Source organism: Cetorhinus maximus, chromosome 2, assembly GCF_964194155.1.
Source record: "Cetorhinus maximus chromosome 2, sCetMax3.hap1.1, whole genome shotgun sequence".
Lineage (NCBI taxonomy): Eukaryota > Metazoa > Chordata > Chondrichthyes > Lamniformes > Cetorhinidae > Cetorhinus > Cetorhinus maximus.
In genome coordinates, this window is record NC_135880.1 from 6,009,965 (window position 1) to 6,035,343 (window position 25,379).

Sequence of the window (25,379 nt, forward strand, 5' to 3'; positions counted from 1 at the left end):
GTGGCTCAGCAGCACCATACTGACCAAGTTGCAGCAGGGAGTGGGAGAACCAAGTAGAGGGAAAACCTGCTTAACCACACCCTCACCAATCCACCTGTCATAGATGCATTATTCCATGACAGTATTGGTACGAGTGACCACTGTGCAGTCTGTACAGAGACGGTGTTCACACTGAGGATAATTTCCATATTTGTCTTTGGCACTATCACCGTGCTAAATGGGATAGATTCAGAACACAACTAGCAGCTCAAAACCATGAGGTGCTGTGGGCCATATCCCCCACTCTACCATTACCATTAAGCCAGGGGATCAACCCTGGTTCAACGTGGAGTGTAAAAGAGCATGCCAGGAGCAGAGCTGGGCATACCTAAAAATGAGATATTCAAACAGACATTTAGAGGGCTTTGGAGAGAAAAAGGAGGTTGAGGATGGAGTGGCACTTTGCAAGGACAGAGAACTTAAGTATGGATTTCTTGAGGAAGTGGGTAATGACTCCAGTTTTGAAAGGGAGAACAGTATCTGAGGAGAGGGAATGAGTTATAATTTCAGCTAATTTGAGGGCATTAAGAGGAGTTGGACGGTTAACAGTTTTGTGGGAATTGAGTTGAGAAAACAGAAGGGTCTCATGGTCCAACTAGTCATAAAGAGAGCTTAAGGGAGCTGTGAGAAAAGAGGTATAGGATTGGGTGGGAAGTCTGGGGGGGGTGATTGGCTTTGGTGGGCAAAGAGAAAGGAAATAAAGAAGGTTATCCTGGAATATCAAACCAGGAATAACAGGACCAATTTAAATTGGTGAAAAGTAAATTTAAAACAGAAATAGTAGGAAGAACTACTTCACTCAAAGGGACAAAATGCTTCGAAAAATCTGCCAGCCTAGATAATAGAGACACCAATTTAAGGGATGTTTGAGCTTGATGGTTTAAGACGACAACCAGAACACAAGAAAGGCCAATTTTTGTGTGTCAAATAGCTTGCGTAAGAGATAGATTTTACAAATTGTCATTCTGTAAGCTGGGAGGGGGCTGTCAGGAATTAGAACATAAGAAATAGGAACAGAAGTAGGCCATTCGGCCCCTCGAGCCTACTCTGTCATTCAATAAGATCATGGCTGATCTCATGTTCCAATTTCCACATTCCCATCTACCCCTGATAACCTTTGATTCCCTTGCCAAACAAGAATCTATCTACAACAAAAACAGAATTACCTGGAAAAACTCAGCAGGTCTGGCAGCATCGGTGGAGAAGAAATCAGTTGATGTTTCGAGTCCTCACAACCCTTCGGCAGGACCGTTCGGCTTTTTGTTTTTATATAAGAATCTATCTACCTCTGCCTTAAAAGTATTCAATGACCCCACCTGCACCGCCTTCTGAGGCAGAGAGTTCCAAGGTTACACAACCCTCAGAAAAGATTTCTCCTCAGCTCTGTCCTAAATGGGCGAGCCCTAATTTTAAAACAGTGCCCCCTAGTTCTGGACTCACCCACAAGAGGAAACATCCTTTCGATGTCCGCCTTGTCAAGGTCATTTAGGATCTTGTATACTTCAATCAAATCACCGCTCACTCTTCTAAACTCCAGTGGAAACAAGGCTAGGCTGTTCAACCTTTCCTCATAAGACAACCCACTCATTACAGGTATCAATCTAGTAAACCTCCTCTGAACCATCTCCAATGCATTTACATCCTTCCTTAAATAAGGAGACCAAAACTGCACACAATATTAGAGATGCAGTCTCACCAATGTCCTATATAACAGAAGCATAACATCCTTACTTTTATGTTCAATCCCTCTCTTAATAGAGGAAAGCATTCACAGAATCTCTCAGTGCAGAAGAGGCCCTTCAGTTCATCAAATCTGCACCGACACATGAGAAACACCTGACCTACCTACCTAATCCCATTTACCAGCACTTGGCCCATAGCCTTGAATGTTATGATGTGCCAAGTGCTCATCCAGGTACTTTTTAAAGGATGTGAGGCAACCCGCCTCCACCACCCTCCCGGGCAGTGCATTCCAGACTGTCACCAACCTCTGGGTAAAAAAGGTTTTTCCTCACATCTCCCCTAAACCTCCTGCCCTTCACCTTGAACTTATGTCCCCTCGTGACTGACCCTTCAACTAAGGGGAACAGCTGCTCCCTATTCACCCTGTCCATGCCCGTCATAATCTTGTACACCTCGATCAGGTCGACACTGTCTTCTCTGCTCCAACGAAAACAACCCAAATCTATCCAACCTTTCTTCATAACTTAAATGTTTCATCCCAGGCAACATCCTGGTGAATCTCCTCTACACCCCCTCCAGTGCAATCACATCCTTCTTATAATGTGGCGACTAGAACTGCACACAGTACTCCAGCTGTGGCCTCACCAAGGTTCTATACAACTCAAACATGATATCCCTACTTTTGTAATCTATGCCTCGATTGATAAAGACAAGTGTCCCATATGCCCTTTTCACCACCCCACTAACATGCCCCTCCACCTTCAGAGATCTATAGACACACACGTCCCTTTGTTCCTCAGAACTTCCTAGTGTCATGCCGTTCATTGAATACTTCCTTGTCAAATTACTCCTTCCAAACCTCTCACTTTTCAGGGTTAAATTCCATCTGCCACTTATCTGCCCATTTGACCATCCCGTCAATATCTTCCTGTAGCCCAAGACACTCAACCTCACTGTTAACCACCCGGCCAATCTTTGTGTCATCTGCAAACTTACTAATCCTCCCCCCCACATAATCATCTTTATGTCGTTTATATAAATGACGAATAATAGGGGACCCAGCACAGATCCTTGTGCTACGCCACTGGACACGGGCTTCCAGTTACTAAAGCATCATTCTGTCATCACCCTCTGTCTCCTACAACTAAGCCAATTTTGAATCCAGCTTATCAAATTACCCTGTATCCCATGTGCATTTGCCTTCTTTATAAATCTCCCATGTGGGACTTTGTCAAAGGCTTTGCTGAAATCCATAAAAAGTACATCAACTGCACTACCCTCATCTACACACCTGGTCACCTCCTCAAAAAAATTCAATCAAATTTGTTAGGCATGACCTCCCTCTGACAAAGCCATGCTGACTATCCCTGATCAAACCTTGCCTCTCCAAGTGGAGATAGATTCTCTCCTTCAGAATTTTCTCCAATAGTTTCCCTACCACTGACGTGAGACTCACTGGTCTATGGTTCCCTGGCTCAGCTCTACACCCCTTCTTAAATAGCGGAACCACATTAGCTGTTCTCCAGTCCTCTGGCACCTCCCCCGTGGCCAGAAAGGAATTAAAAATTTGGGTCAGAGCCCCTGCGACCTCCTCCCTTAGTAGCCTGGGACACAAATCATCCGGACCTGGAGATTTGTCCACTTTTAAGCCTACTAACACCTCCAATACCATGTCACTCCCTATATTAATTTGCTCAAGAACCTCACAGTCTCTCTCCCCAAGTTCGATACCTTCATCCTCGTTCTCTTGGGTAAAGACAGATGTGAAGTATTCGTCCAACGCTCTACCGATGTCCTCTGGCTCCACCCATAGATTGCCCCCTTGGTCCCTTATAGACCCTACTCTTTCCCTGGTTATCCTCTTCCCATTGATATACTTATAGAATATCTTGGGATTTTCCCTACTTTTACCAGCCAGACGTTTCTCATATCCCCTCTTTGCTCTCCTAATTGTTTTCTTAAGCTCCACCCTGCACTTTCTGTACTCCACTAATGCCTCCGCTGATTTGCTCTCCTTGTATCTGCTAAAAGCCTCTCTTTTCCTTCTCACATATCCTGAATATCTCTGGTCATCCATGGTTCTCCTGGCTTGTTACTCCTTCCTGTCACCCTATAGGGAACATGTTGAGCCTGTACCCTCCCCATTTCCTTTTTGAACGCCTTTTGAACGCTGATTCCATCAGCCTTCTTAATTAGTTGTACCTGCACAATATCTTTTTGTGGCTCATGTACTAGAACATCTAGATCCCTCTGCACTACAGAGTTATGCAGCCGTTCTCAAATTTAATACTCTGCTTTTTTGTTCTTTCTGCCAGAGTGAACAACTTCACATTTTCCCACATTAAACTCCATTTGCCAGACCTTTGTCCACTCACTCAACCTATATAGATCCATCTGCAACCTCATCTCCTCTTCACAACATACTTTCCTACCTATCTTTGTGTCATCTGCAAATTTAGCTACCATGTCTTCACTCCCCTCATCTAAGTCATTGATGTAAATTGTAAAAAGTTGAGGCCCCAGCATGGTCCCCTGTGGGACTGACTCCATTTATCCTGCTAATCCGATAAAGACCCATTTATGCAATTTGGATGTGGCAGTCAGGAGGCACCACAGGGCATTCTGTCCATTCATTTTAACGGAAAGAAATGCTCGCACAGGCTACTCTCTTGGTTTAAAATTTCGTTATGCTCTCCCAGTGTGTGAAGCCCCATGCTGGGATCACAAATCCATTAAAAGCAAACCTTATGCCCTGATAAACTTCCAAATCTGCTTCTGAAATCCTGCTGTGCTTAAGATGCAGTACTTGCACCTTTCAGTTGAGGGGGGCTTCTTCCCAGCTTTCCAAATCAGCAATTTCTGTATTTCTACTTGGTAGATTAACTGAGCAATTTAAGACTAGCTTGAACATTTGTGAAAACAGAAAACTGAGATCCACTGTTTCTTTTCAATTCTATTTATTTTTCCACTCCTGACTAATAATTTGCTCCCAGACTGTGCAATAATAAACTACAGCAATGAAAACAACTTACATTTACGTAGAATGTACAGCACAGAAAACAGGTCATTCGATCCACTGGTTAATGCTGGTGTTTATGCTCCACACTAACCACCTCCCAACACTATCAATAAAGACCCCTTTATTCCTTTCTACAAACATACATATGAACATACAATTTAGGAGTAGGCAATTCTAGAAGATCATGGAAGATCTGTTTTTAACCTCAACTCCACATTCCTGCTAACACCAGATAACCTATCTCCTCCATGTGTATCTGGTTTCCCCTGAAATGGATAAGCTATTTGTCTCAACCACACCATGTGATTAATAGAGAGCTGTTCACATTATATATCAATGATTTGGATGTGGGGGTTAAATGTAATATTTCCAAGTTCGTTAATGACAAAAAGTTAGGTGGGAATGTGTGTTGTGAGGAAGATGCAAACCGGCTTCAAAGGGATTTGGACAGACTTAGTGTGTGGGCAAGAACATGGCAGATGGAATATAATGTGGAAAAATGTGGGGTCATACACTTTGGGAGGAGGAACAGTGTGCAGAGTAAATGATGAGATTAGAAAGTGTAGATGTACAAAGGGACCTGGGTGTCCTCGTTAATAAGTCACTGAAAGCTAACATGCAGGTGCAGCAAGCAATTAGGAAGGCAAATAGTGTGTTAGCGTTTATCGCAAGAGGGTTTGAGTACAGGAGTAGTGACGTCTTGCTTCAATTGTATAGAACCTTGGTTAGACCTCACCTGGGGTACTGTGTGCAGTTTTGGTCTCCTTACCTTAGGAAAGATATTATTGCCATAGAGGAGTGCAACGAAGGTTCACCAGACTCACCAGGTTCACCCAGGAGAGCGGGATTGTCCTATGAAGGGAGATTGGGGAAACTGGGCCTGTATTCTCTAGAGTTTCGAAGAATGAGAGGTGGTCTCATTGAAACCTACAAAATGCTTAAAAGGGATAGACTGGGTAGCTGCAGATAAGATATATCCCCTGTTTGGGGAGTCTAGAACCAATGTAGAGAAGATGATTTTACTTGTGGGGGAATCCAAAATAGAGGTCATAAATATAAGATAGTTGCTAATCAATTCAATAGGGAATTCAAAAGAATAATCCTCACTGGGAGTGGTGAGAATGTGGGAATATAGGACATAGGAGCAAGTATATAGGACACAGTTTCGATGTAAGGGGGAAGCCACTTAGGGCCAAAATGAGGATACATTTTTTTTTACTCAAAGGGCTGTGAATCTTTGGAATTCTCTACCCCAGAGGGCTGTGGAAGCTCAGTCATTGAGTAGGTTTAAAGCAGAGATTGACAGATTTGTAAATACCAATGAGCAAAGGGTTATGGGGATAGTGTGGGAAGAAGGCATTGAAGTGAATGATCTGCCATGATCAAAGTGAATGGCAGAGCAGACTCAATGGGCTGAATGGCCTGGTCTTGCTCCTATGTCCTATATTCCCACATTCTCACCACTCCCAGTGAGGATTATTCTTTTGAATTCCCTATTGAATTGATTAGCAACTATCTTATATTTATGACCTCCATTTTGGATTCCCCCACAAGTAAAATCATCTTCTCTACATTGTCTACCTTATCAAACCCTTTCATAATCTTAAAGACTTCAAGTAGGTCACCCCTCAGCATTCCCTATTCGAGAGAAAAGAGCCCTGGTCTGTTCGATCTTCTCTGATATGCCAGTCCTGATACCATCCTTATAATCCCCAGTGCCTCCATGTACTGTTTATAACATGGAGATTAGACCGTGCATAGAACTCCAAGTGTGGTCTAACCAAGGTTCTATATAAATAATATAACTTATTTCTGCTTTTCAAGTCTATCCATCTAGAAATGAATCCAAGGGCTTTGTTGTTTTTTGTTTTTGGCCTTGTTAACTTGTGTTGCTACATTTATTGATTTGTTTATCTATTCTGCTAGCCTCCTTTCTTCCTCAACCCTACTTCAACTCTTATTTTCCAAGAAGTATGTAGCCTCCTTATTCTCATACCAAAATGCAGCACCTCACACTTATCCACACTGAATTTAATATGTCAATTACACTTAAATAATGCTCATTACAGAGAGATCACATGAAAATGACAACACAGAAACAGCATGTTAAACATAGAAAATAGAAGGAGCAGGCCATTTGGCCCTTCAAGCCTGCTCCGCCATTTATCATGATCATGGCTCAATAGCCTGCTCCCGCTTTCTCCCCATGTCCTTTGATCCCTTTCACCCCAAGAGCTATATCTAACTCCTTCTTGAAAACATACAATGTTTTGGTCTCAACTAATTTCTGTGGTAACAAATTCCACAGGCTCACCACTCTCTGGGTGAAGAAATTTCTCCTCATCTCAGTCCTAAACGGTCTACCCCATATCCTCAGACTGTGACCCCTGGTTCTGGACTCCCCCACTATTGGGAACATCCTTCCTGCATCTACCCTGTCTAGTCCTGTTAGAATTTTATAGGTTTCTTTGAGATTCCCTCTCATTCTTCTGAACTCCAGCGAATATAATCCTAATCGACTCAATCTCTCCTCATATGTCAGTCCCGCTTTCCCAGGAATCAGTCGGGTAAACCTTCACTGCACTCCCTCTACAGCAAGAACATCCTTCCTCAGATCAAGAGACCAAAACTGCACACAATATTCCAAGTGTGGTCTCACCAAGGCCCTGTATAATTGCAGCAAGGCATCCCTGTTCCTGTACTCAAATCCTCTGGCTATGAAGGCCAACATACCATTTGCCTTCTTTACTGTCTGCTGTACCTGCATGCTTACCTTCAGCGACTGGTGTACAACGACACCCAGGTTTCGTTGCACATTCCCCCTCTCAATTTATAGCCATTCAGATAATAATCTGCCTTCCTGTTTTTGCTACCAAAGTGGATAACCTCATATTTATCCACATTATACTGCATCTGCCATGCATTTTCCCACTCACTCAGCTTGTCCAAATTACACTGAAGCATCTCTGCATCCTCCTCACAGCTCACCCTCCCACCCAGCTTTGTGTCATCTGCAAATTTGGAGATATTACATTTAGTTCCCTCATCTAAATCATTAATATATATTGTGAATAGCTGGGGTCCCAGCACTGAACCCTGCGGTACCCCACTAGTCACTGCCTGCCATTCGGAAAAAGACCCATTTATTCCTACTCTTTGTTTCCTGTCTGCCAGCCAGTTTTCTATCCATCTCAATACACTACCCCCAATCCCATGCACTTTAATTTTACATGCTACTTATGTGGGACTTTGTCGAAAGCCTTCTGAAAGTCCAAATAAACCACATCCATTGGCTCCCCCTCATCAACTCTACTAGTTACACTCGAAAAATTACAGTAGATTTGTCAAGCATGATTTCCCTTTCGTAAATCTATGCTGAGTCTGTCCGATTCTGCCACTGTTTTCCAAGTGCTCAGCTATTAAATCTTTTATAATGGACTCTAGAATTTTCCCCACTACCGACGTCAGGCTGACTGGTCTATAATTCCCTGTTTTCTCTCTACCTCCCTTTTTAAATATAGTGGGGTTACATTAGCTACCCTCCAATCTGTAGGAACTGTTCCAGAGTCTAAAGAATCTCGGAAGATGACCACCAATGCATCCACTATTTCTAGGGCCACTTCCTTAAGTACTCTGGGATGTAGATTATCAGGCCCTGGGAATTTAACGGCCTTCAATCGCATCAATTTCCCCAACACCATTTCCCTACTAATACTGATTTCTTTCAGCACTATACAGCCATAAACTAGTGTCGTCACTATTGTAATGTAGACAGCCAATTAGCACACTGCAAGCTCCTACAAACAGCAATGTGGGAATGACCAAAAAAATTCTTGTTCGAGGGATAAATATTGGATAAGACACTGGGGAGATCTCCTATAATCTTCGAAATAGTAACATGGTGTATATTCAAAGGGCATAAAGGACCGTAGTTTAACATCTCATCCAAAAGATGGCATCTCAGAATGTAGCACACCCTCAGCCCTGCAGTGTAGTGTCAGCCTAGGTTAGCTGCTCAAGTCCGTGCAATGGGTCCTGAACCCTCAATCTTCTGACTCAGAGACAAGTGCGCCAACACACTGAGCCACAACTAAGGAAAGCATCCTAAAACAATAATAATGTGACAGATTTCAAAATTTCATTTCAGACCCAAGAACGTACAAGGATGAAGCCATGAAGGGCAAAACATGGAAAATGCAACACTGCGAGACAAGAAATGGTGTCTTTGAAAATGCAAAGAAAACAAGATAAAGCAGTTTAACCGGGTGGAGCCAAAACCTCCTGCAATAATAATAAATCCCTCCCAAATTGACTCGATTAGCTGCTGGAAACATTTGCCAATGGTTGGTCACAGCAATACAAATTATAGCAGACTTTCTCAGGATCTGTGTTTATGATCATAAGGAACAGAACAGTTTTGGAGCTAATTGCCTAGCCAAGTACAGGCATAAGCTTCAAGGTAATTCACAGCAAATACATTGGGAAGTGACCTACCCTCCCACGGTAAGACATAAAATCTCTAACTGGTTTGGCAATCAGCCCCAGTAAAGAACAGTTTTGACCCATTGACAAATTGTTCCTGTGCATCTGTCCCATCTGTGAACATGAGTTCATAGTAGTTGGACTGATCATTTATCCAGCCCTCAGAAGGACAACGTGACTTGCCAAACTGCCCAAGGAACTTGTATATCAAGTACGAATGACATCAGGTAGTTTTCATAGATATAGACACAAATATACAGATTTATCTTTATAGCTCATAGCCAGACAGAGGCGTGTAGCTTATTTTCATTCAGATCCTTTTATCTTTAACAGCCTATTTGCTCTCCTTTTTCTATTCTGGCTATTTACTGCATGCAATTTGATAGGCACAAGGTACCTTATAATACCTTGGGAAATGTCCATTCTTCATGTGTCAACCTGCACAGCAAATGTCAGCTGGCTATGCAGACTGAGAAGATGGGGATAGACACCATATTGGAACTCATTACTGAATCACACTCAGCATTCACACATGTATTTCTAACACTGGTCTTAAAGAATGATCAGGAGCCAAAGCTCTGGTCCTATTTTCCCCATCTACAGTCAGGGGCTACAGCTAACTATAGTGCCCCAATCAACACCCTAGCTCACATCAGCCTAGGGGTAAAAATTCGGATCTCCTGGTTACACAGGCACCAACTGAGCAATCAGGTGAGCTGGGAACACCATGTTCCAACATGTGCCAACTTGGCTGTGACTCAGAATTAAGCACCAGACCCAAGAATTTCCACAGGCCATGAGTTACTGTACCTCCAAATTTCAGTTTATCCACAAACGAGTCCCATGGAGAAGGGTTAAACTAATTTGGCAGGGGGAGGAGGGTTGGGCACCAGGATGAAAGATGAGACAGAAGAAACAAGGTGCACAGGGGACTAGAAGAAGCAATAGATAAATAAGCACTAGAATGAAGAATAGTTTAGAAATAGAAAGGATGAGACAGGGGGCAGGGAGATAGTCTAAGATGGGTCTGGAGTGAGCAAGTGTAATTGCGTGTTGCATGATAAATAAAGTTGATGAGCTACAGGCATAAATTGCCATCTGGGACTTTGACATGGTCACAATAATAAAGGCCTGGCTCAAAGAAGAGAAGAATTAGGAACTTAATATTCCTTTTTCAAGGGATTCAGGAAAGATGGGGAAGGAAGGAGGACAGTAGCATTGGTCAAGTAAGCTATTATAGCACTGGAGAGGGGTGATGCTGAGGGAGCTAATGACAGTGTCAATTTAGTGTGAATTGAGGAATAGAAGGACTATTACACTATTGGGTGTATACAATAGATCAAATAGCGGGAAGGAGACAGAGGAGCAAATTTAAAGGTAAATTATAGAAAGATGCAAGAACTACAGGTCAGTGATAATGGGGGACTTCAATTATTCTAATACAGACTGGAATAGTACAGCGTAAATAGAAAAGGCAGGGGGAGGCATTGCTGAAACATATGCAAGAGAACCTTCTTGATTTGGCCTGGATTTGAATCAACAACGAAGCGAAAGCATTCACCACAAATGTCAAAGAAAGCTGTGCACAAAGATTTCACTATCCATGTAAGATGAATACACATTTCCTGATGATAATTTGATCCTGGTACCAATAATAGGGGATATTCGCCATCCAGCACAGAGATATCATCAAGCAGGCAAAGCAGCCAATCACACTGAAGAAGTCTCAGAGGCATCAAATCAGAATGTAAAATGCACTTATCTTTCACTTTTTAATCATTTTACAGAGATCAGGACAAACACAGGGGATTATGGTAGAGGCTGAAAAATCAAAAGCTTAAAAAATGTTAAAAATTTGTGGACTTTTTTTGATCATAATGGTGAAATTTGACATTCTACAAACATGAAATTAGTTTTTCAGAGCCAGAGGGGTTGTTCAGCACTAATTATGATTTAGTACACCGTTAAAAAATTCATTCAGCACAATGTAACTTTTTCCATTGGTGTTTACAGTGAGACCAGAGCATAAGATCGTCACTTTGCCATGGTGGAGAGGCTTGCGTGCCCCAATGAACCCAGGAGAGATGTCGTCTGGACACGCCTGGTTTGGTCTCCCATGGCAATAATATCGAGGGGGTGGTTCCAGACAAAGAATGATCCAAGAAGTCCTCAGCAGGTGGAAGAGGGCTGCGACCCCAATGGCTGTGAAGGCGGAAGAAGGCTGCAACGGGGAAGTGGCCCGAGTTCTCATGGTCCACCATGCCACTGAATCCGGCCACCATCTGCCAAGACCGTGTGGAACCCGCGTGCGTACGAGGGTCCCCATGCTTAACTAGGCCAAGTGGAGGCCTCCGTCAGGCGAAAAGCCCTGTGGCGATGGAGGGGCAGGGCTGTGATACCTGGAGGCCCCCAGCCAAGATTCCCCACCCAGGCAGTGGATGTGTGACGGTTGTCAGGCACCTGTGTCGGGACAGGGATGCCTTTCAGCAGCTGCATCTGCGACTGAGCAGTCCTCTTCAGGGCACCCTCTGCTCATCCCGAATGGGGAGGGGGCTAGAAAAGGCACCCCAAAAATAGACTGTCCCATTTTTCCTGGGAAACTGCACCCAGCAGGATCACCATCTCTGCGGTCAAAACAAGAAAAAAAACTAAATTTCGCAACCTGGAACGCAAGATCATTTGTTGACAATCCAAAGAGTGATCGCCCAGAAAGACGAGCTGCCATTGTGTCTTGGGGGCTAGCGAGGCACATCATCAATATCATTGCTCTTAGCGAAACCCGGCTCGCTGGGGAGGGGCAGCTGTGGGAGGCCAGTGGAGGGTACATCTTCTTCTGGAAAGGGAAGTCAGACCATGACCCCCATATCCACGGAGTCAGTTTCACCACAAGGAACAGGATAGCTGCCACGCTATCTCAACTCCCGTTAGGGGTCAATGAGAGGCTGATGACCTTATGCCTGCATCTCAGTCATAACCAATGTGCCACTGTCATCAGCGCAGACTTCATATTCTGACCATGAAGTAAAGGAGAGTTTCTACTCCGATCTTGATGGCGTCCTTGCTTCCAGCCCAGGAATGACAAGGTCATCCTCCTAGGTGACTTTAGTGCCCGAATTGGACGTGACCACAAAATCTGGAGTGGAGCTATCAGCAAGAATGGCATGGGGAAGGCCAATGCCAACGGCATCCTACTCTTGACCAAGTGCGCCCAATATGGTCTGATCATTGTCTGATGCAGAGACCTAAGGGACAGGCTTGCATGAGGGCCATGAAGGGTTCTAAATATTGCTCGACAGACCATTGGCTTATGTGCTTGGTGATGAACATCTGCCTGGCTCCAGTACACCAGGGGACCCAAAAAGCCGCCCGGAGAAAGCTGAATGTTGCAGCTTTGAAATACCCAGGACTGTGGGAAGAGTTCCAGGCCCAGTTGCACAGTGCACTGGAGCAAATGCCCACCACTGATGACATTTCTATCTAGGCATACTGGGAGCAACTCAAGTCCGCTGCCCTAGACTCATTTGCACAGACTATCGGGTTTGCGCCACAACGGAGCCAGGACTGGTTTGATGCCAATGAAACAGCAATCTGCGATCTCCTCAAGCAGAAGCGAGCAGCCTTCATCACCTGGCAAAGTCTCCCATGCACCCAGCAACTGTCAGCAGTGCACCACCAACGGAAGGCTGAGGTCCAGCAGCGCATTCGAGACGTGAAGAACAACTGGTGGGTGGAAAAGGCGCATGAGATTCAGGCCTACGCCAATATGCACAACTTCTTCCAGGCTACCAAGACAATCTATGATCCCACTTGACCAGAAAAACCCTCTCTAGTCACAGGACGGCTCCGGGCTCCTCAAGGACGACAACGCCATCCATCAGTGTTGGAAGCAGTACTTCAAACTGCTTCCCAGTTGGGACTCCGCCATATCAGAGGAGACCCTCCAAGTCGTCCCACAACACCTTGTGGAGGATTCCCTTGGCAATCCACCAACCTTCAATGAGCTTAAGCAGACCATCCAAGAGATGAAAATCAAGCTTGTGGGCCAGTTGGTATACCCACACTGAACTACCATGCTGGCAGCTACCAGCTCATGCCATGACTCCACCAGTTCCATCCTCCGCCTCTGGGACAAAGAGGACATCCCGGGATCTCAAGGGCACGACCATCATTACTGTCCACAGGAAGGTGGACAGATCTGATTGTGAAAAATACAGGGGGATTTCCCCCCTGTCCATTGCAGCTAAGATCCTGGCACGTGTCCACCTGAACCGTCTTCGTCCGGTCACTGAGGAGATCCTCCCGGAATCCCAGTGTAGCTTCCGGCCATCCTGGGGTACTGTGGACATGGGTCTTTGTGGCTAGACAGATCCAGGAAAAATTTTGGGAGCAAAATCAAGAATTGTTCCTTGCTTTCATCAACCTGAACAAGGCGTTTGATTCTTTAAATCGTGAAGCTCTATGGATCGTCTTCCAATGCTTTGGTTGCCCTTTGGTTGTCAGCATCCTGAAACTCCTGCACGACAACATGACCACCACCGTCCTGAGTGGAGGATCTGAAACTGACACCTTTCACATCCGGACCGGAGTCAAACAAGGTTGTGTGATCGCCCCCACCTTGTCCACCATTTACCTGACCATCATCGTCTACCTCATTGGAGATGAGCTATCACCTGGTGTCAGCGTTCAGTTTTATCTGGACAGGAAGCTCTTGAACCTTGGTCGCTTCCAGGCAAAAACAAAACTCACCACCATGGACATCCACAACTTTCACTTTGCGGATGACTGCTGCGTGATGGTTCATTCTGTAGAGAACATGCAAAGGGCGTTAACATCTTCAACACCTTGTACAAGAGGCTTAGCCTGTCCTTAAACACTGCCAAGACGAAGGTCCTTCACCAACCTTCCCCAGGCCAGTTGAGCATCTCCTGCGCCATCCACAGAGATGGGGTAGCTCCGGATTATGTGCAGCACTTCCCTTATCTCTTCAGCCACCTCTCCCAAGGGGCTACCATCGATGAGGAAGTCCAACACCGAGACAACTGTGCCAGCGCTACTTTCTCCAAGTTGCGTTGTGTCTTTGTCAACAGGGACCTTTGCAAGTCAACAAAGGTTGTGGTTTATAAGGCCATTGTGTTGACCAGCTTACTCTACTGCAGCGAAACATGGACTATCTACCGATACCACATTAAGATCCTTGAGAACTTCTATCAGCGGTGTTTGCGTCGAGTCCTGGGGATCAAATTGGAGAACCGCCGGACTGAAGCGAGCATCCTCCATGAAGCAGAATTGAAGACCTGCTCCTGCAGAACCAACTCCGATGGACAAGCCATTACATCCTGAAAACCGCCTCCTCCAGCAGGTTGTCTTCTCTCAGCTCTCCGTTGGCCAACGCTCAAAGGGAAACCAAAGGAAAGGGTAAAAAGATACGCTCAAGGTTGCCCTAAAACACAGAGGTATTAACACCACTGACTGGAGAATGCTGCCAATCACTCAGCATGGCACCAACTGGTCTATCAAGGCACAAGCCACTTCGAGGCTCAGCGACTTGACAGCGAGGCAGAACGACAGCAGCAGAGGAAGGAGAAGAAAGCCAACCAGGGGTGGGATTCCCACTCCCCTGCACAACAATGTGCCCCCACTGCAGAAGAACATGTGGATCCAGAATTGGGCTCCTCAGTCATCTGAAGTCCCACGAAGCCTGATGGACGTCATCCACAATTCCAAGGGACTGCCCGAAGACAAGAGCATAAGAAGTGAAAACCCACAGCAATTCAAGTGTTTCTGGAGATTTGTATCTGGAGGAACCCTATACCGTACCCTGTAAAGGAACAGGAAATCAATGACAACAGCTTCTGGATTTATGCATTTAACCATACATGCGCAGACGCTAAAGATTGCTGACAGTTACAGTGCCATTACAATTGCAAGATTAGGGCCAGTCTGTTTTTGACCCACCAAGGAAGGAAGCAGTCGTGAATCAGGAATGAAGTCAGCCAACTGGACAATGTTTCAATGAGACAGCGTTTGGAGCACAGTAATCAAATCAACAGACTTACGATAGTTATAGAAAAAGACAAGATGCAAACTAGTGTAAAAATAAATAAAGGATGGGAATTTCAGTGAGTTGTAAAGGCATCTGGTCCAGGTGGATCGAAGTCAAAAATTGGTAAGCAAAACCATAATTGAACATTGGGAGGCATTCAAAGAGGGGAAGGCACAAATGCAGATGAGACACATTCTTACGAGTCTGGCAAGAGGATAAAACCAGTGAGTCCAAGAGTGAACAGTGCAAGAGTGGCAAGAAGATAAAAGGGCGAGCCTAAGAGGGAACAGTGCGAGACAGTCTGTGGATTCACAGCTGGCTGACTAAAGAAAATCTCAAGTACGACGTCACTGGGCGACCGCTTTGCAGAACACCTGCGGTCTGTCCGCAAGAAAGACCCAAGCCTCCCTGGCCCTTGCCATTTTAACACTCCACCCTGCTCTCTTGCCCACATGTCTGTCCTTGGTTTGCTGCATTGTTCCAGTGAAGCCCAACGCAAACTGGAGGAACAGCACCTCATCTTCCGACTAGGCACTTTACAGCCTTCCGGACTGAATACTGAATTCAACAACTTTAGATTTTGAACTCCCTCCTCCATCCCCACCCACTTTCCGTTTCTTCCCCCTCCCTTTTGTTTTTTCCAATAATTTATATAGATTTTTCTTTTCCCACCTATTTCCATTATTTTTAAATCTATACCTTTAATGCCCGGTCAGTCTTTCCACCCCACCCCCACTAGAGCTGTACCTTGAGTGTCCTGCCATCCATTCTTAATTAACACATTCTCTTAGATAATATCACCACCTTCAACACCTCTTTGTTCCTTTGTATGTGACATCTTTTGATTATCTGCTCCTATCACTGCTTGCTTGTCCCTACAACCACCCCCTCCAACTTCTCTCCCCCCACCCACCCCCACCTTAAACCAGCTTATATTTCACCCCTCTCCTAACTTTACTCAGTTCTGTTGAAGGGTCATGAGGACTCGAAACGTCAACTCTTTTCTTCTCCGCCGATGCTGCCAGACCTGCTGAGTTTTTCCAGGTAATTCTGTTTTTGTTTTATATAAACACAGAATAGGCCTACAGGTATCCATTAAAATTAATAGTTTAAACAGGATACTAACTGGAAACAGGTCCTTTGTACATCATGGATGGGCATCCAAGACCTGTTGCTTGCAATTCCTGCGCCATGTGGGAACTTCAGGACACTTCACATGTCGAGTGGGCACGTATATAGAAAGTCTCCCATCTGCTTCCAAGCTTCAGCAGCAGCTGGTTCGGAAGAGGAGTTATATTGGACTCGATATGTTAACTCTGTTTCTCGCTCCAGAGATGCTGCCAGATTGGCTGAGCTTTTGCAGCACTTTTGTTTTTATTTCAGATCTCCAGCATCCACAGCATTTTGCTTTTATTTTAGGTGAGCAAAGCACATGGGAGCTTGGGCTTCATAAATAGAGACACTGAATACAAAAGCAGGCATGTTATGTTAAACTTATATAAAGTTCCAGTTAGGCCCCACCTAGAATACTGGGTCCAGCGCTGGTCACACACTTTAGGAAATTTGTGAAGATCCTAAGAGAGTGCAGAGGAGATTTGCCAGAATGGTCCTGGGGTGAGAGGTTTTAGTTACACATTAGATTAAAGAAGCTGGGTCGTTCTCCTTGGAGCCAAGGAGACTGACGGGAGATTTGATAGAGGTGTACAAGATGATGACAGGCTTAAATAAGGTAGATAAGGAAAAACTCTTAGATGAAAGCAAAATACCGCGGATGCTAGAAATCTGAAATAGAAGTGCCGTGCTGGAAAGTGGCATCATCGGAACAGATGCAATGAAAGCGAAGGAACTGAGAGAATGAGATGGAGTCCTTACAGGAAGCGGGGTGTGAGGAGCTGAATTTGAGGCAGCTGTGGGAGTCAGTGAGCTTGTAATGAATATTGGTGGACAGTCTATTACCAGAAATGGAGACAGAGAGGTCAAGGAAGGGAAGGGAAGTGTTGGAGATGGACCATGTGAAGGTGATAGAGGGGTGGAACTTGGAAGCAAAATTGATAAATTTTTCCAGGTCCAGACGAGAGCATGAAGCGGCACCGAAACAGTCATCCGTGTACTGAAAAAAAGAGTTGTGGGATGGGGCCTGAGTAGGACTGGAACAAGGTATGTTCCACATACCTTGCTAAGGGGGCAAGGTATGCCCCCCTCCCCCACCCCACCCCCAACAGGGCCATCTGTTACTTGTTCCATGTTATTCTTTCAGAGTGCTGACCCTTGTTCTGCTATTAACACGTTCTGCTTTCTTGTCTTTATCAGCACCTTCTTTAGCCTTTATTACTACCACCATTAACACTCCCTTTGTCTTTTTGTCCATGACAGCTTTGTCAATCTCTCCTTAGCCCCCACCTATCACTAGCCTTTTATCCAACTTCACCTGCTCCACCCCTCCTTAAACAGCATAAACCTCATCACATTTCTACTTCTCTTTCGCTCTGAAGAGTCATACAGACTCTAAAAGTTGACTGTGTTTCTCTCTCCACAGATGCTGTCAGGTCTGCTAAGTTTTTCCAGCATTTTCTGTTTTTATTCAGGAAAAACTCTTCCCTTTAGCTGATAATACAATGATTATGGGACACAAATTTAAGATTTTAGGCAAGATATGCAGGAGAAATGTGAGGAAGAATTTTTTTTTAATGCAGTGAGTGATAATGACCTGGAACTCGCTGCCCATGAGAACAGTGGAAGTGGAAGCAACCAATGATTTCAAAAGGAATTTGGATGGGCACTTGAAGGAAATAAACCCGTTGGGCAATGGGGATCGAGCAGGGGAGTGCAAATTACTGAATTGCACCATGGGGAGCAGACATGGACTCAATGGGCCAAATGGCCATCTCCTGTGCCATATGAGACTAAGTGGAAAGGAAGAGCATCCAAAACTACAACTCCCTGAATGACTAAAAATAGGTGTGAAAATGAGACAGTGAAAGGAGGCCTATGACAAATACAAGGTTAAAATACATTAGGGAACCAAGCTGAGTAGGAATACAGAGGAGATCGATAAAAAGGAATGAGGGGCAAAGAGAGCGTATGAGAATAGATTAGCAGCTGACATACAAGGGAAGCCAAAGCCTTATAGAAACACAAAGGCAGTCAAAGGAAGGGTGAGGCTTATAAGGGAGCAAAAAGATCTTTACATGGAAACAAAGGACATGGGTGAGGTTTTATATGAATACAATAGTGGTTCATGGCTAGAGCCCTATAAAGGTCACAATTCTTAGAGACAAGAGCAAAAGAATAAAATAAAAAGGCTGTTATGGCACAGCTGATGGTAAATGCTGAGTTGTCCAAATCCCAAAGGGAAACTTGAAAAATGATTTTTAGCACGTACATATGTCTAAAAATTACTACGATAATAACTTTTAAATCCCTTACTTAATCTGACTCCCAGTTACACTTTTGTTAAGGCAACAGTAAGACACACAGATTTCAAAACACCCAGGCAAGGTGACACACAATACCCTGAACCAGCCAAATTCAAAGTGAGTTTTCTTAACTTCAATTCTTTGAAGACAGAGGCTTGAGGCATGGATGCTGAAGGCTTTTCACACTTGTTAGATCTTAAAAATGCCTACCCTTACACACATTTACACATTTTCCCCTTAGAATGTGCAAATTCCCATTGTTTCACTATGTCTTTGGACTTTACCTTTCTGACAATAACAATCTCTCAGTACTAAATTTTATCAATAATCTTTAGGAAAAACAAACACACCGTTTCTGAACTCCACCTGGCTAGGTGTAATATTTCACTCCCTCTTTTGAAAACATCTAGTCTCGTTTATTTAAAAATGCAAATGTCCTTTTACACCTTACATTCTAAGCTTCCCCCATGTTTACATCAAAACCTTCAGGCCAGCTGCCTTTAATCCAATTAAGTCTCACACACACAAACAAACACATATAGACACAGATACCACTATTTTACAATAAATTCCAATAACATATTATATCTTCCTGACACTACCCACAGCAAAAGTGAATAATGTTGTTTACTTACTATATACCAATGAGAAAGAAAAATTCCAAGGGGAGGACCCACTAGCCATGGTTAACCAATAAGGTTAAAGACAGTATCAAACTTAAAGAAAATGCATATAATTACACAAAGATGGGAGCAGGACACAAGACTGGACAGAATATAAATAACATCAAAGAATGACTAAAAGATTAGTAAGTAGGGAAAAATTAGAGTATGAGAGAAAGCTAGCTAGAAATATAAAAACAGGTAATAAGAGTTTCTGTAGATATTTAAAAAGTAAAAGAGTTAACAAAGTGAATGTTGGTGCTATAGGAAGTGAGTCTGGGTAATTAATAATGGAAAATGAGATGGCGGCAGATGAATTTAACAGGTGTTTTGCATCAGTCTTCACTACAGGGGACACAAGTAACATCCCAGAAATAGCTGTAAATCAAGAATTGGAAGGGAGGGAGGAACTCAGATAAATTACAATCACCAGGGAAGTGATGCTGAGCAAATTGTTGGAGTTGTGGGCTGTCAAGTCCCCAGGTCCTGATAGACTTCATCCGAGGGTCTTAGAAGAAATGGATAGGGAGATAGCTAATGCATTGGTTTTAAATTTCCATTCAATTTGGGGAAGGTTCCATTAGATAGGGAAAGTGGCAAATGTAACTCTATTCAAAAAGGGAGGGAGACAGAAAGCTGGAAACTACAAGCCAGTTAACTTAACATTTGTAATCGGGAAAATGTTAGAAGCTATTATTAAAGATCTTATAACAGGGTACTTAGAAAAATTCAAGGTAATCAGGCAGAGTCAACATGATTTTGTGAAAAGGAAATCATGACTAACTAATTTATTGGAGTTCTTTGATTGGTGTGCTTTGGATAAAGGGGAAGCTGTGGATGTACTGTACTTAGATTTCCAGAAGGCATCTAATAAGGTGCCACATCAAAGGTTATTGCAGAAAATAAAAGCTCATGGTGTTGAGGGTTCACATATTGTCATGGGTAGAAGGTTGGCTAGCTAACAGGAAACAAAGAGTAGGCATAAATGGGTCTTTTTCTGGTTGGTAAGATGTAACGAGTAGTGTGTCACAGGGATCACTGCTGGGGCCTCAACTTTTTACAACCTATATAAATGACTTGGATGAAGGGACCGAAGGGATGGTTCCTAAATTTGCTGACAAAGATAGGTAGGAAAGTAAATTGTGAAGAGGACATAAGGAGGCTACAACGGGGCATAAATAGGTTAAGTGAGTGAGCAAAGATCTGGCAAATGGAGTATAAAGTGGGCTAATGTCCATTTTGGCAGGAAAAATGAAAAAGCATATTATCTGAATAACGAGAGATTGCAGAGCTCTGAGATGCAGAGAAATCTGGGTGTCCTAGTGCATGAATTACAAATGGTTAGTATGCAGGTACAGCAAGTAATTAGGAAAGCTAATAGAATGCTATCATTTGATTGCGAGGGGTATTAAATACAAAAGTAGGGAGGTTATGCTTCAGTAATACAGGACACTGAAGTGACCACATCTGGAGTACTGTGTACAGTACTGGTCTCCATATTTAAGGAAGGATGTAAATGCATTGGATGGTTTACTAGACTAATACCTAGAATGGAAGGGTCGTCTTATGAGGAAAGGTTGGACAGTCTAAACTTGTGCCCGCTGGAATTTAGAGGAGTAAAAGGTGACTTGATTGAAACATAAATGATCCTGAGAGGTCTTGACAGGGTGGATGTGAGAAGATGTTTCTTCTTGTGTGAGAATCTAGAACTAGGGGTCACCATTTAAAATTAAGGAGTCGCCAATTTAGGACTGGGATGAGGAGAAACTTTTTCTCTGAGGGTCGTGAGGCTTTCGAACTCTTTCTCAAAAGGCAGTAGAAGCAGAGCCTTTGAATGTTTTTAAGGCAGAGCTAGATAGATTCATGATAAGCAAAGGGGTGGAAGGTTATCAGGGTAGGCGAGAACGTGGAGTTGAGGTTACAATCTGATCAGCCATGGTCTTTTTGAATGGCAGAGCAGGCGGGAGGGGCCAAGAGGCCTATTCCTGCTCCTGATTTGTATGTTTGTATTTGCCTGTAAGATTATTGTTCAAGACATTGAGTTGAAATCAATTAAGATCATTTGAACAGGGTTGGCATCAAAACCAAGAACTTTACAAAGTGGAAACCATGAAGAAACTTGACAAGCAATAATCTGCCTTGAGGGAGATTGAGCACCTATGACAGACAAGGAGCTAAATCCAGTCGATAAAGGCAGGAAATCATTTGGGTGGGTGCATGGGGTTATCCCTCCTGTAGTACCAGTAACCATGATGACTGTCGAGGAAGCTCTGCAAAAGAAGCTAAATAACATAGCCAATAGTGAGGTGATGGTCTCTATAATGACTAAAACAGACTAGCTGCATGCAATCGCAAAGACAGACAGAAGAGTTGGGGAATAATGAAAAAGGATGTGTTTTAAGGATTTTCTGTTTTTATTTGAAAAGGAAAAAGCTGCTAGATTTTGCTTTCTATCTGTGAAAGTATGTGTTAATATATGAAAAGTTTGTTGCTGGCTACATCATATTGTTACGATCCTTGCCCAGATCCTGGTATATGGGGGGAGGTCCAGTTAGGGCCAAGTAATGTTTTGTTTAAAATAGTTAAAGATTGAGATTAAAGACTCCTGCTTTTTGGGTAATGCCACAAGATTCCATGGGTTTTAAATAAACACAAACTTTACTATACAAAATTTGAAAAGTAAACCAACCTACAATATACAATCACACACACCTTTATACATTTTAAGTTAAAAACATGAGATGTGGATTTATCTTAATTGAAATACCACTGTTAAGCACCTAAAGTGGAAAAAGCTAAAAAGCAGCAATGGAGAATCAAGTCTAGAAACTGCTTTTGTGGATTGACTCTATCCCTATCCCCTATAGTTTTAATGAGCAAGTAGTAATTAACCCTCACTTCTGGTTGCCAAATTACCTTGCTGGACTAGTTATTTTTTTAAAAAAGAAACTGGGCTTCTTTTGAGTTTCCTGCACTTTAGTCTGCTGAGTCACAGCTACCTGCTTGCAAAGAACAGCAGCTGTACAAACAGTTCCATTGTCGCTTAATAAAAACAATGATCACGTTGGCTCTCTGAGTACTGCATTTTTTAATTCGATGTGGGCATCATTGGCAAGGCCAGCATTTATTGTCCATCCCTAATTGCAGCAGTGCATACCATCTACAAGATGCACTGCAGGAATTCACCAAGGATCCTTCGATAGCACCTTCCAAACCCATGACCACTACCACCTAGAAGGACAAGGGCAGCACCACCACCTGGAAGTTCCCCTCCAATGCACACACCATCCAGACTTGGAAATATATCGCCGTTCCTTCACTGGGTCAAAATCCTGGAACCTCTCTCCCTAACAGCACTGTGGGTCTACTTACACCACATGGACTGCAGCGGTTCAAGAAGGCAATTCACCACCACCTTCTCAAGGGCAATTAGGGATGGGCAATGAATGCTGGCCTAGCCAGTGACGCCCACATCCCATGGGTGAACTTAAAAACATACTTAAGAATGGGAGGTGCAGGAAAAGATGCAAACCATATTTAATAAGAACTCCCAAATGAACTTAGTGGCATGAACACATGAAGCTTATTGTAACGATTTACGATTAGAAATTATTCCTATGCCTATTAAATTTTTCCTTCTGTACCCTTCATTATCTGAATTATGTAATTTAATGTATATATAGTTTTATCAAACAGTGCTTGAAGAAATAGTACATGCTTACAAACACAATCTGGAGAGATAATTAGATGAACTCAGGCATGGGAACACTGCATGAGCAATGACAGGGGCTACTTAAAGGAATGAGAAGGCAAACAGGGCAATTACATCACAGCAAGGAGAGTTCCTGATTTTATACTTTTTTTAAAAAGCAGGAATATTAGGACAAGATAGGAACAACAAAGATTATTGAGAACAACTGATATGAAAGGGGAATATGTATGGATTTATCACTGAATTTCACCTTGGTCTCTCCCAGTACCCTTCTGCTAATTTCTCCTTCAGGCAGTTACCATCCCATTCCCTTGTCTCTTTAAATCCTCACTCCTTCCAGCTCCCTTCCTCCACCCAAGCCCCATCCTGAGTTTCTCTGTGCTGAGATTTGCCATTGTCCCAGAGTCAACCCTCACCTCCAGAAGGGTTTCACAGCCTTCAACAGCAAAGTTATCCAGTGCTGTGCTCTTCCCAACAGATGCTGTAACGTAAAGAAGGCAGGAGAAAGATGTTTTTCAACTGTGCTGGGACACTCAGTCCTGTTATACACAGACAGTCAGCGCTGGGACACTCAGTCCTGTTATACACAGACAGTCAGTGCTGGGACATTCAGTCCTGTTATACACAGACAGTCAGTGCTGGGACATTCAGTCTTGTTATACACAGACAGTCAGTGCTGGGACATTCAGTCCTGTTATACACAGACAGTCAGTGCTGGGACATTCAGTCCTGTTATACACAGACAGTCAGTGCTAGGACATTCAGTCCTGTTATACACAGACAGTCAGTGCTAGGACATTCAGTCCTGTTATACACAGACAGTCAGTGCTGGGACATTCAGTCCTGTTATACACAGACAGTCAGTGCTGGGACAGTCAGTCCTGTTACACACACACACAGACAGTGCTGGGACATTCAGTCCTGTTATACACACACAGTCTGTGCATGTATAACAGGACTGTAATAGAGTGATGTATAGTTTCGTGTCATAGGTCACTAACTAGCTGTAAATCTCAGGCAAAGGCAAGCCATTCTTATGAACATAAGAGACTAAGAAATAGAAGGAGTCGGTGCAGACTCGATAGGCCGAAGGCCCTCTTCTGCATTGTGATTCTGTTATTCTTAGTAGGCCAACAGTCGTTCAAGCCTGCTCCATCATTTAATAGAATCATGGCTGATCTTCAACCTCAACTCCACTTTCACACCCAATCACTGTATCTCCTGGACTCCAAATATCTATCAACTCAGCTCTGAATATACTCAACAACTAAGAATCCAAAGATTCACAACATGAGTGAAGGTATTTCTCCTTGCCTGTTTTAAACCGCCAACCATTTACCTCGAGTACATACTGAGTTCTGGACCCTCGAGCCAAGGGAAAAAGGCCCTCAGCTTCTAACCTGTCAAGCCCTCTCAGAATCTTGTGTGTCAATGAGATGACCTCTCAATCTTCTAAACTCCAGAGAGTGTGTAGGACTATTTTACTGAAACTGTCCTCCCTTGCATCCCAGGGATCAATTTAGTGAGCCTTCATTGCACCCCTTCTAAGGCAAATGTATCCTTTCTTAGGTACAGAGGCCAAAACTATACCCAGTACTCCAGGTGTGATCTCAAAGTCCTGTAGAGTTGCAACAAGACTCCTCTCATACTCCAACTTCCTTGCAATAAAGGTCAACATACCTTTTGCCTTCCTAATTGCTTGCAATGGTGAATTATAGAATAACATTGGTGGCAGGGTGGGGGCGAGGAGACAGAGAAAGGAAAAGTTGCCTCTCAATGTCACCAACCAAGAAAAATGCAGTAACTAAAAACCAAGAGTGAGTAAGGAAATTAGTCACATTTTATTAAACAGGAGTCAGGAAAAGAGATGGTTAACATTATACAAGTACCAAGCAGAACAATGGGTGTATAGAAAAGCAGAGTATCAGAATTGGGCGTGAACTCACCTGCATTCTGGGCAATAGCCAGGTGACAACCAGCTGATAAAAGGGCTAAAAACACGACCTCAAATAATACCCACAGCTTCATTCCTACAAATTTCGGTTTGATCGACAGAACACGAGCAATGTCATCCACCAGAGCGTTCAACTTCCCTGCAACAAGAAGAATGTCTCACAGTTATATTTAATGAGAGATTAAAATCCAGATACAAACACAGAGCACCCAAGTATGTGACACTTAGAATTTTTCCCTTTTGTACAATTTGAGTACATCCTGCAGGAACTGGTAGAAGTCATGCCGGATACCTCATATCTGCAGACTGTAGACAATGCTGTTAGGCACTGATAACGCTTAATATTCTGGCTAACACTACATCCTGTGT

General features: G+C 43.5%; 1 protein-coding gene across 6 annotated transcripts in view; it reads right to left on the reverse strand.

The window, feature by feature from the left end:
* Window positions 1-25,379, reverse strand: part of lifra (LIF receptor subunit alpha a) — a 208,977-nt gene that overhangs the window by 67,117 nt on the left and 116,481 nt on the right. For all 6 annotated transcript variants that reach the window (XM_078560383.1, XM_078560393.1, XM_078560374.1 and 3 more), the window contains exon 2: window positions 25,003-25,149. In XM_078560383.1, the coding sequence (XP_078416509.1) occupies window positions 25,003-25,084 (82 nt within the window). In that variant the 5' untranslated portion in view covers window positions 25,085-25,149. The remainder of the gene's footprint in view (window positions 1-25,002; window positions 25,150-25,379) is intronic.